This window comes from Rutidosis leptorrhynchoides, chromosome 4 (assembly GCF_046630445.1).
Source record: "Rutidosis leptorrhynchoides isolate AG116_Rl617_1_P2 chromosome 4, CSIRO_AGI_Rlap_v1, whole genome shotgun sequence".
Lineage (NCBI taxonomy): Eukaryota > Viridiplantae > Streptophyta > Magnoliopsida > Asterales > Asteraceae > Rutidosis > Rutidosis leptorrhynchoides.
The window spans coordinates 542,966,977-542,979,530 of NC_092336.1; the positions used below are offsets into that span (position 1 = coordinate 542,966,977).

Sequence of the window (12,554 nt, forward strand, 5' to 3'; positions counted from 1 at the left end):
ATAAGCAGAATTTGTAATGTTGAATCTCAAAAAGTTTGGAACTACATTCATGTAATCAATTACCCTTTGACCGTGTTTGACGATTCACGAACAATTATGTGTATATAGATATGTATATATAATATATAATAACTGAAAACATTAACAAAGTATTTGATATATATGATACTTTACATGAACGTATTTGTTTCGATATATTTATCGACAGAATTAAGAGATAATATCAAATGATTGAATTATCAGATACATTATGATATGATTACGGGCCAATGTTATGAGGTCCACTGTGATTTAAGAAATCTATTCTTTTTGACAATATTCGAAAAATGGTAAAGTGATCTATAAGTAAGAACGTGAAGTGTAAATAACTTAGATGTTGGATATCGACAAGTTAAGTAACTCGACATTTTTCATTAAGATGATTTCATACATTTATTAAACCTTTGGATTTTATCCCATGCTTCACCAACAGACTGTAATTTAAAAACTTGAAACCTATTATGAATATATATAATTCTACTTTTCTAAAATGGTTTATGATATAATGATTTAAATTAATATTAAATATATTTATACGCGTATTATACGTACATAGTTTTATACTTTTACTATACTTTAACTTTACCTTTACTTTACTTTTACTTTACTTTTACTTTACTTTAACTTTAATAATTCACTTTAATAATTCACTTTAATAATTCACACTTTAATAATTCACTTTAATAATTCATACTTTAATAATTCACTTTAATAATTTAAAAATCTATTATAAATAGAATTCAATAGGTTTTATTATTTCATAAAAACTTGAAAATATATTTCTCTAAACTCTCTAAATCGAATTACATATATATATATTTACTTAGTATTATTTCAAGATATTATTAGTATACATAAAATACTACGACGGAGTTATATTCAGACGATTTCAAAATAAGTTTTCAAACGGGATAGTGCTAAGGAAATTATGGGTTATAGCTATGGAGGTTATGGATATTGTTCGAGGGTATTGCTCGTGAGGTCAACCTAACTTTTATCATTTTGTTGCGTCTACGTACTTTCCTGCAATATTGAATCACAATATTGATACGTTCATGAATCCGAGACAAACCTTGCACTTGTTCAGTGCCGTCATATACATAATTGCTACGAAATACAGTATTGTGAGTTTCATTTGCTCCCTTTTTAATTGCTTTTGCAATATATATTTTTGGGCTGAGAATACATGCGCTGTTTTATAAATGTTTTACGAAATAGACACAAGTACTAAAACTAATTCTACGTGGGTTTAAACCAGAAATTTACCCTTAGCTTGGTAACATTAAACTACTTGTCTATGTACGGTAGGCGCGAATCCTAAAGATAGATCTATTGGGCCTGACAAACCCCATCCTGACTATGGGATGCTTTAGTACTTCGAGGTTATATTAAACACACCTGATCTGGTGTACTTCAGAGGGTAAAACATGAACGTTAAGGCTTGTTACCGGGTGCCTACAACTTATAGAATACTTTTATACACTTGCGAGTGTACATATATTTATAAACGGAAATCTTGTGGTCTATTAATATATTGACATGATTGATATGATAAACCTATGAACTCACCAACCTTTTGGTTGACACTTTTAAGCATGTTTATTCTCAGGTATTAAAGAAATCTTCCGCTGTGCATTAGCTCATTTTAAGGATATTACCTGGAGTCATTCATGACATACTTTGAAAGACGTTGCATTCGAGTCGTTGAGTTCATCAAGATTAATATTAAGTCAATTATAGTTGGATGTAATATGAAATGGTATGCATGCCGTCAATTTTTGATGTAAAGAAAGTTTGTCTTTTAAAAACGAATGCAATGTTTGTAAAACGTATCATATAGAGGTCAAATACCTCGCGATGTAATCAACTATTGTGAATCGTTTATAATGTATATGAACGGATCCTTTCAGTTGGTATCAGAGCGGTGGTCTTAGCGAACCAGGTCTTGCATTAGTGTGTCTAACTGATAGTTGTTAAGATGCATTAGTGAGTCTGGACTTCGACCGTGTCTGCATGTCAAAAGTTTTGTTTATCATTTTTAGTCGGAAATCATCTACTTACCATCCTTAGGAAATTACCTGCTTATCATTCTTAGTCTAGACACGTCTTGCTGCATTGATTGCATGAATAGTGTATAGACAAAATTCATATCTTAGCGTATCTGCTAAATCATATCTTATCGTATCTATTACCGTAAACTTTGCCTGACATATTCCGTAAATTCCTCCGTAATCTATGAAATCTTTTGATCTATATATATATATAGATATTCTATGTAGTTAGAATACAACCCGATAGCCGAAAAATCATTTCGTATCAAAAAAATCCTTTATCAAATCGTACGAAATGGAATTCGTCATCAGTTCAAGTTCCTCGGATTCCGAAATGGAATCCCACTCAAGCTCCGAAAGCAGTGTGACTGGAATGGATCAACCAATCAGCCATCATCTATTCTGGATGAATTGGGGATAGGTTCGTAGCCTCCTTAATCATTGGAGACAAGAAGAAGGCGATCCTTTCCATCCACCACATTGCCCTCTTGGCAATGAACCTGAAGCACTTACCGGCGAACCTGTCCGAAACACCATTTTCTCTCTCATTTCCAGAGTATCTCGTCATGATTATCTACTACACCAAATTCTAGATCTTATTTATCCGCTCGTCCGAACCGACAATCACCCCGGTGTAATAGAAGAAGTCAACGAGCTTCGCGCTCGGGTAGTGGCTTTGGAGAATATGGTGCAAAGGTTACAAACACCAGCAGCACCAGCAGCATAACCAGTACCACCATCAACAACATCAACAGTACCATTACCACCACCAACAACAACCGCATCGCAAACCTCAACTTCACAATCTGTCCCACGAGCATCGACGTCATACGCCATGTAGATACCAAGGAATACCACAACGATGAAGTACTGATTCATAACTTCATTGGGAAAACATTCTACGACGATTATGTAATTCTAAAGTTTAGAAATTATCTATGCTAGCCTTAACCATAAATCAAATGAGTTTAATTTAACATTAACTCATTAAATCTATATTATATCTGAAGAAATATACACATATATATTTCCATAAAGACTGTAATAAAATTCTTTTGTACAAAATATTAATTGTGAAATTTTTTTTAACGGGTAGGTAATACCCGAGAGATATATAAATTCACAATTAATATGTTACATTCTTCGAATCTGATTCAGCAAATCATCCATTATACTCCCTACTTTCACAACAATATACATTCTTTTATAGAAATCAAAACAACCATACTCATTCAAAATCTAATTACATATTCTGATTTTGAAATCTCAGAATTCGATTCAAGATATAACCGAAATCATCACTCTTATATTTCTACATCTTTCAAAACTATACTTTGACTTCAAAACTGTCCCAGAACCTCATTTCTATTCATGGAACTCACAAAAATATTTGTATCATTCAAAATCTTAGAACATCATATGTATATTAACAATTACAATATGTGTTCAAACACTTCAAAATTATTAAAGACACGCGAGATGATGATCCAACCACACATTACCCACTGCCATGCACCTGAAAAGCTCTCGAAACCAAAGTTATAGTTTAACACGTATCCGTGTCAGATCCTTTGATATTTATTACCAAATATAATTTTTCAATCTCTTTCCAAAATAGACAGTTTTGTCATAGCTTCAACAAATCACCTTCATTTGTTTATACGAATAAACCTTATTATAACAATTATCCCTTCATCATTGTTACCGGGGAACCTTTCATATCTCGCCACATTAGCAGTAAACTTATCAAAAACTTCATTAACCTTCGACTTAAGCCTCTCCGAAAAGCCACTATACTTATTCATTAAAACCCCATCATGTACTCACCTACATCCTGTAACAATAATTATCACACCAACTACTGGGAATTAGCAATCAGTATTTTGAATTTCGCGACAATTTTACGTCAAAAGTTATATGTATACATATAACGTCTATCTCCTAGACTTACATACTTCGAATGTGAATTTTCTGAAAAACATCCCAAACTATGAACTAGTTCTCCGAAATTGGAAAAATGCTGATGAAGCAGCAAAAACTGTAAACGACTTTAACAGTCAAAAGTTTGATGATAAAGAATAGTATGGTGGTAAAGCTGAGAAAAAGAGAAGGTTTGAAACTGGAAAACGGATTGAGCAGACCATGAAGGAGGCTGTGGACAAATCACAAAGACTAAACCTGCCTTCAAAGGATCCAAATGATTCAGAGTCTACTGAAATAGTTAGCAAACACCTTACTTCTTATTCTAAACCTTCACAGACAAATCTTCTTCATCATCCATCTATGTTAAGAATTCTAAGATATTATCGTATCTTTTATTATAAATATCTTCGATATTCCTGAAGATATTTTCACAACTATTCTTATCCAAAATCTTCTATCTATTCGCAATATCTGCGTTACAACATAAAAAGAAACTGTGTTAGTTTCTAAATTCTGAAGAAAAAAAAAATTCGAATTTAAAATAGGAATGTTTTTGAAGTAGTATTGGGAACTGAAGCATGAGTTAGTATAATATAATGATACTTGATCAATGTTAAACCCAAACTCGCCCAACCACTCAGCTGCTGCTTACTTTTCTGATTATTTATTCAACCCTATTTATTTAATTTCGTTTCTTTTATGCATCATCTTCTTCATCATAATCAATTCAGTCGACCAGGGTTCAAAACAGATTACTAATATCTTATTTAACTATTTTTAGGACACATAAACTTTTAGAACTGTAATAGATTAATTAAAACAACAAGAACACAAAAAAATATGCTGTAACTATCCTGAATACCCGTTTTCAACTTCAAATTCACATTCGTTAATTTAGTGTGTTTCAGACCACGACCTCAACATGAAATATATTTTAAATCCATCTTAAAAACTTTCTGTAACTTCAATTTAATCTAAAACATCGGATTGAATTCAAATTTCGCGATGAACAATATCGTTGACTTTTAAAAACTTAACTTTGACTTCAAAATTCGTACTCGTTTGAAAGAATTGAGAATTGAAACTTTTCAGAAAGTTTAGGTAAGTGATTTCTAACATCACTACATTAATACTTTTTGAGATTTATTTCAAAATCGTTTAAATTGAAAATTGAAAGAAAAACAGAGATAAATGGGTCTGAGCTCTATTTTTTCTGTTTTAATTCGACAGGTAAAAGCTTGGGAGGTTTAGAATTGATAATGGTGAAAGAGAATAAACGAATTTTAATAATACATTAGGCTGCTTGATTGTTTTATAGCGATTAAGTGTAATCACAGAATCAATTAAATCAAATATATATATATATATATATATATATATATATATATATATATATATATATATATATATATATATATATATATATTAATATATATATATAAATAAAACAAAAGGGGATTGTGACACTCAACAGAATTTGTAAATTACTGTGATTGAAATTGATTTGTGTACTGGATTAGATTAAGACAGATAACAAATTAGAGACAAAATCAAAAGTCATCAACAACTATATCGTGAGAGGAACAGAAAGTTGAATATATATATCTGTATTTACATTTTTGTATATGTATTTGTATATATATATTAATTTATATATATATCCGTAATTTATATGTATATCTATATTTGTATACGCATTTGCATACATAAATCTACTATTTTGTATATGTATATGTATTTATATGTATCTGTGTTTATATAACTTTTTATATATGTATATATATCAATTTCTTAAATTTTGATATTTAATAAGTATAAATATATTAAGGTTATTAATAACACTAATAATAATATCATTAATAATATTATTAATAAAGAGCCTAGTATTAATAGATGATAAATAATAATATTATTATTAACAATAATGATAATTTTAATAAATTTAATTACTAATAAGGATAATAATAATAAAAATGATAATAATAATCTTTTAGTTTTATTAATGAAAATAATAATATTAATAATAATATGATAACTTATACATATCAAATTTTTATATATATTAAAAATAATAATATTAATATTACAATTATTGATATTAACAATAATAAAAGTAATGATAATAGTATTAATGTAACAATTATTTTCAACCTTACAATTAAATTTGTTATGATACCATTTATTATTTATGTAAGAATTTAAGATGACATTTACCGAATAGTTAATATTTATATATTTTATATATATATATATATATATATATTTAATAGGATCGTATATTGATTCATAAATATAAATATATATATATATATATATATATATATATATATATATATATATATATATATATATATATATATATATATATATATATATATATATATATATATATATATATATATATATATATTTTTTAACAGTAACTTAAGTTATCCTTCATTATAATTAAGCACATAATAGTTTAGTCTATAATATATAATTATTTATATATATATATATATATTTCTATTTACGATTAATGGTTCGTGAATCGTCGGGACTAGTCAATGGGTAATTGATTACATGAATAAAATTTCAAAATTTTTGAGACTCAACAGTACTGGCTTTGCTTATCGTGTCAAAATTATTTAAAGATTAAGTTTAAATTTGGTCGGAAATTCTCGGGTCGTCACAAAAGGGCTGTCCAACTTGGTCATTTTTCGTTTAATTCTAACTATGCTACGCACCTCCGATTAACATGTAACTTGTTCTAACATGCTCATATATGATTATATAACTCAGAAAAATTGTTCGAGACCCGATCCGAACGTGTTGACTTTTTCATTGACTTTGACTTGACCAAAGTTTGACTTTTAGTTAAACTTAACCAAATACTTATGCAATCGCTCTAACATACTTTTATACTTATATTTTGCATGAAACTTGACAACGTGATTCACATGCTATATAATCGAGTCGTAACGAGCCATATGACTAATTGAACAACTTTGACCGACTTCATACTTTACCGATATTGATACAACCTATTGTTTAGGTCGAGACTAGCATTCGTTCTTGCACACTTACTTTGTGAAGTACATTTAAATTCGTGCACTCAAGGTGAGATCATAGTCCCATCTTTTCAACAATTTTTACTCTTTAAATCATGGGATGAGAAACATATACATTTTATACTTTTACACTTTGAACACAAGTACGGAAACAAACATTCCACATGCGAGTTAGAACAAAAAGCCTCAATTCAATTATCATTAGTTACACTTGTATGGTGTAAACGTGAACTTATGTTGTGTGGATCCATACGGGCTTGACGCGCCCTCATTCGGACAGTTCGCTACCGTTAGCGGATGAAATATATTTTCGGGTATAGTGTAGGTTCTAACACTATGATAACGAGGTTCGTAAAACAGTTAAGTCTTGATAATTGGGTGCTCGCGAACGTACAACAACTTTGGAATGCAAACGATTTGGATAATCAACTTTATATTAAATCTTGTGGTTCAATACAATATACTTACTAAACCTATGATTTCACCAACGTTTTTCGTTGACAGTTTCTATATGTTTTCTCATGTCCTTGAACGCTAAGTGATTCATGCTTCCGCACACTATTTTGATACTTGCTTGGATGTCGAGTATACATGCATACATAGAGCGTCTTTTGACTTTACTTTAAGTTGTGTCGCATAAGTTTCATTTGTACTTTAAACGTTGTAATGTAACTAGTTGTTAAACTACTTTGTAAACTTTAAAACATCTTTACATTTGAAATGAATGCGACATATTTTGGTCAAACTTGGTTTTAAAGACTTATGACCACGTTACGGGACCTAAGTTGACGGCGCCGTCAATGACGATTTTGTCGGGTCGTCACACAAACCGTGCTCAAAGTGTAAAAATAGTGGCATACAAGTTGGGTGTAAGTTGAGGTTTCGTGTAGTTGGGATTATGCTTTTTCTTTGTGCTATTTGGTCTGCTTGTTTTAGCTAATTTGTTCTGTCTTTGCGGTTAAGTTTGTAGTTTTAGTAATTTTGCTTCTTGGTTCGCTTAATTTGGTTCGTACTTGCTTTGTGGTCTTGTTAGATTGTTGATTTCGTTGGCGAAGCTCGATTTCAGATAGCGTAGGTTTATTTAGTTTATTCTGAGGCTCGCTTGGTCCCTTAACGTAATTTGGTTTTAACTAGTGATAGGGGGCGCGCGTTGCCGCATCATCGTGTAGACATTTTTTTGCAATGTCATGGAGTCCTTAAGAGTTGTTTGCGAAGTTTACATTGACAAAATGTTATAGTGTGTGTTTTATCTGAATAATAGTTATGTTTGGAAACACATAGGGGGAGAGTTATTTAAAAAAAAAAATGTAACGCAATACAACTCCGTGTGGGTACAACAATATATGCGCCATGTACAACTTAGTAAAGCATAAAAACCGGCAGTATTCACTTACTATTCCCCAACTATGGAAATTAGTGTGTAGGGATAATTCCGCTTACTATTCCCCAACTATGGAAATTAGTATATAGGGATAATAGGCGCGCTTGGTGGTGGAAGCTCCTTACTCAATCGTTTTTGTTTTAAGAAAAAAAAAAACCACTTAAAACACATTTATTAATTATTTACTACCGAAGCTTGATTTGAGTGGAATGTGGTGAGATCCAACTTGGGTACCCCACCCCATGTTCGATTATCACTTCAAGCAGGGAGTCTTTCAACCTTTGATGGTACTGCAATATCAATTCGATTTTGGAAGGTTTCTGGGAGGTTTTGAAAACCTTCAATTGGTACTGCAAACATAACGTATGTGTAGTTGATAAATGAAAGTATTCGAATTCAATTTCGCCGTTAAAATTTTTTATTTAATATACATAATACGGAGTCTAAATTTAATTTACCTAGTTATCTAGTTAAATACGAATCCAAGAAAGTGTTTTCAAATGGTACAATTTTTCCAAAACATATAATAATTCCTTTTACTAATCCCAGGCGTTTGAGTAGTGGCGACTGCGGAGTTAGATACGAGATCGGTTTTATTTATGTTTTAGATTTAGGTTTGGTGGTTTGTACGAGTGTTTTGTCTTTTACAATTTCAATGTGTTCGCTTTCTTTCAATGGTATCGTCCAATGTTTGTAAGACAATCAGAGCGAGACCTTTTAATTTTGTCGTTCGTGTTTACCACTGGATCTTTACGATCTTTTATATATATATTAATATTTTCGCAAAAGAAAAAAAAAACAACGGTGATTAGACGATATTACCCTCTTATATCCCGTTCCTACACTTTTTACTAATATTAATTACTCTACTAACCTGCTTACACAAGGTCAATATCGTCACTTCCGTTTGATCACTCTGGAACAGATCTAAGTTGTCTCTGGAAAAAGGGGCTGCCAAAAGAAAATTCTCCAATATCTCTATTCTCAATAGTCAAAATCCTGGAAGAAAGTGATTCTTTTTCCAAAGCTGAAAATATTAAATCCAGTAGATTGCAGCAATAATAACTTGTACATTGCACAGTAACACTTGCACGCTATCTTGGATTAATATATTCTTTGGACGAAAAAACAAAAAACTAACCAAATAAAAAGAACAAGAGAATGATAAAAGAAACAGTGGCACCATATGGTTGAGTACATGTTGAATCACCCATTGCTAAACCAGCTAACCATGATCCATTTGCCTCTAGGGCTTCAGATCCCGACCCTGACCCAGAAACTGAACCCGACCCTGTTACTTTATCAGAACCTGTCCCAGATATTGCACCGGATCCGGTTTCGGAACCATAACTTGACCCGGAACCGGAGCCAGTCAATGCTCCGTACCCATATTCGGATCCAGTACCCGACCCGGTGCTGTCGGCACCACCATTTGGTGTGGCGTTATCATCGGTTGTGGGGGTTGCAACAGGTGGCGTGTCACGAGAAGATTTCTGACTGCAAAATCACGAATAAACCAATTTATTGTCATGGTTTCAACCAAATGGCTATTGGCCTAGTGGTATGGTGATGAATCTAACGGGTTCAAGTTCTGCTTAGGATATATTCATAGATTATTTTATATGTTCGTGTTAATGTTCTTATCTAAGACGCTAAAGCACTAATGGATTAATATTCTACTAATAAAAAGCATACAAATGTAACAACACACCACACTTTTTTTCCCCCGAAAAAACAAGAAATTAAATAAATAAAACCAAACAACACACCACACATGTGCATAGGATCCTCTTCTGATACAATCCTGTCTTTAGTAATATGGAGATTGCACAAAACATGGAAAAATAAATTAATTTAGTCCATTAGTTAATGCTAGTTGTGGCAATAACTTACTTTTACCTAGAGCTTTAATTTTTATTTAATAGATATAATAATAATTATTATTATTATTATTATTAATTTAATTCCCATCTTTTCTGTTTTTAATAATTAATAAATACTCGTATCATACAGTACGGAGTAATATATAAATGTAGTATAGGATAGGATTGAACGGTAATTTTTTTAAGCATTATTTTTCAGAGTTGTATAATTTCTACCAACTCGTCAAACAATTTACATCTAATATACACTTTGTAATCCATATTCCATAATCCATAGTGTTGATGTTGGTAAAATGTGCTAGTAGAAAGACGTTACTAACCTTGGCATAGATGGACAAAACGTCACCGTATAATCAGCTCCGGCACAAGTGAACGTACTAGTTGGATCATCATACGCATAGCTATACGATCTAGGACAAACCGACTTAAACATCTGCGAATACACCGACGGTTTACACGTAGCGGGTGTATTATACGCGCCACTACAACAATATTCCGGACTCCCAAACGCTTCACACGCGCTCCTACAACCATGACCCGACTCGACCCGTAACTCACTCGGGCACTGCTGGTTCAAATCATTCACACACCCGGTTGTTTCACATAAACCCGACCCACCCGAAGCCTCAACAATCATTGCGACATTGTACCCGTCTACTAAACTGACATCATAAAAGTCCGAACCGCCGGTTCCCAGTGTAAATTCCGCTAGTGTTGCCGGCGGCGCGGCTCCGGCACCGTTGCATTCTACCTCACCGGAACCGCAGTCACCGGTTTGGCAAGACCCTGAACCGGATCTTCCGAACTTGCAGCCGGTTCGACCCCAGAACCGGCCGGACCAGCCGGTGGGAGCTTGGAATGAACGAAAGCTATCTTCCGGGAGCTCAAAACCCGTGGTGTCAAGTGATGGACTTCCGGCATTGGCGAGTAAACCTGGCCAAACTGTGTAATCACATTTGTTGGCAAATGTGAATGTAACTCCAAATATGCCTATAAAAGTGTGAAAATAAGTATAAAGGATAAAAAATTTGATGTAGAATAACAAAAAGAGAAGTAAACCCAGATGTAATCAAGTAAAATCAACAAAACCCAGATGGGAATTTAAATATCATTAAAAAATGTGAAAAATCTTGAGGAGATTACCTTTTGAGAGTAATGACAAAGCAATAAAGATAGTTAATATATGAGCAATGGGTGAGGTGGAGGAAGAAGAAGAGAGTAGATCCATGTTAATAGAATATATAATTTTATTATGATATGATTGTTGTAGGTGAGACGATTTTGGAGTTTAGTTTTTGTGGTCTAGTGAAATTGTATAAAGGTATAGGTTCTGTTGTAGTGGTGGTGCAACCGTGAAGCTGGTGGTTATTGGTTGTGGTGGAAGAAAGGATTGAAAGTTAAAGAGTTTAGCCGTTGTCACCACTCGAAAGGAAGACTGAATTTTTTTTTTGTTTGTTCATTTTTTATTCTAGTGGATTTGTTATTCTAATGGATTTTTAATTTTAATTTAAATATTTTATATTTTACAATTTTGTTTTCACTGAATTTTTTTTTTTCTCAAAAAGTCTTTATATTTTGCCCTCAAATTCTCTGTATTTTGCCAAAAAATTTCATATTTTGCTCAAAAATTTTTATATTTTATCAAAAATCTCTATATTTTACTCAAACAAAGTTGCTAACATTTAAAAAAAAAATATTGTCCCTAGTAAAAAAAAATCTGCCATGTATAGAAATGATAAAGGCAGTCTAGATTTTTCTTTTTTCCAAAAAATACATAATTTAATATAAAATAAATTAAATAGAGCTGATGAGCTATTATTATTATTATTATTATTATTATTATTATTATAAACTTAAAAGTTTTAAAACTTACAAAAAATTAGTGGGAAGCCTAGAGACAATCTGGGCCCCCACACCTCTAACAATAGCAAAACCTATCCTAGTAAAAATATGAGCAGCAGCACCGGCACCAATATCTTGCGCCATTGAACTCTTCTGCACCCGCTTTAGCAAAGAAACAGCCTCCTTCTCTAATTCCCCAAGGGAAGAAAATGAGAAAGGAATGAAACCATAACCAATCGCCTGACAGCTAGATTCGTACTTGACCCGCTTCCGACGAGCTGCATCAATCACAGCACGTCCAGGACAAAGTCAGAAAACCCATACTGTGTCAAAGGAGAAGACCCTGTCAAGTCAACACAAACATCGTGACCACACTCCCAGGAAT

The 12,554-nt window shown here is 32.3% G+C and overlaps 1 protein-coding gene across 1 annotated transcript; it reads right to left on the minus strand.

Moving 5' to 3' along the window:
* Positions 1 to 9,540: 9,540 nt before the first annotated feature.
* On the minus strand, positions 9,541 to 11,578 carry LOC139845118 (thaumatin-like protein 1). The gene is made up of 3 exons (XM_071835346.1): positions 11,471 to 11,578; positions 10,648 to 11,317; positions 9,541 to 9,941 (listed from the first exon to the last, which is right to left on the minus strand). Exons 1-3 carry the CDS (start codon positions 11,553 to 11,555, stop codon positions 9,581 to 9,583), a joined length of 1,116 nt encoding a protein of 371 aa, XP_071691447.1. The 5' UTR covers positions 11,556 to 11,578; the 3' UTR covers positions 9,541 to 9,580.
* Positions 11,579 to 12,554: the final 976 nt, after the last annotated feature.

Excerpts from the sequence above, each read along its gene's own strand:
- LOC139845118 (XM_071835346.1), bottom strand. The coding sequence starts at position 11,555 with ATGGATCTACTCTCTTCTTCTTCCTCCACCTCACCCATTGCTCATATA. Across the intron at positions 11,318-11,470 it reads TTTGTCATTACTCTCAAAAG|GCATATTTGGAGTTACATTC; the intron begins GTAATCTCCTCA and ends ACACTTTTATAG. Across the intron at positions 9,942-10,647 it reads TTTTGTCCATCTATGCCAAG|TCAGAAATCTTCTCGTGACA; the intron begins GTTAGTAACGTC and ends GTGATTTTGCAG.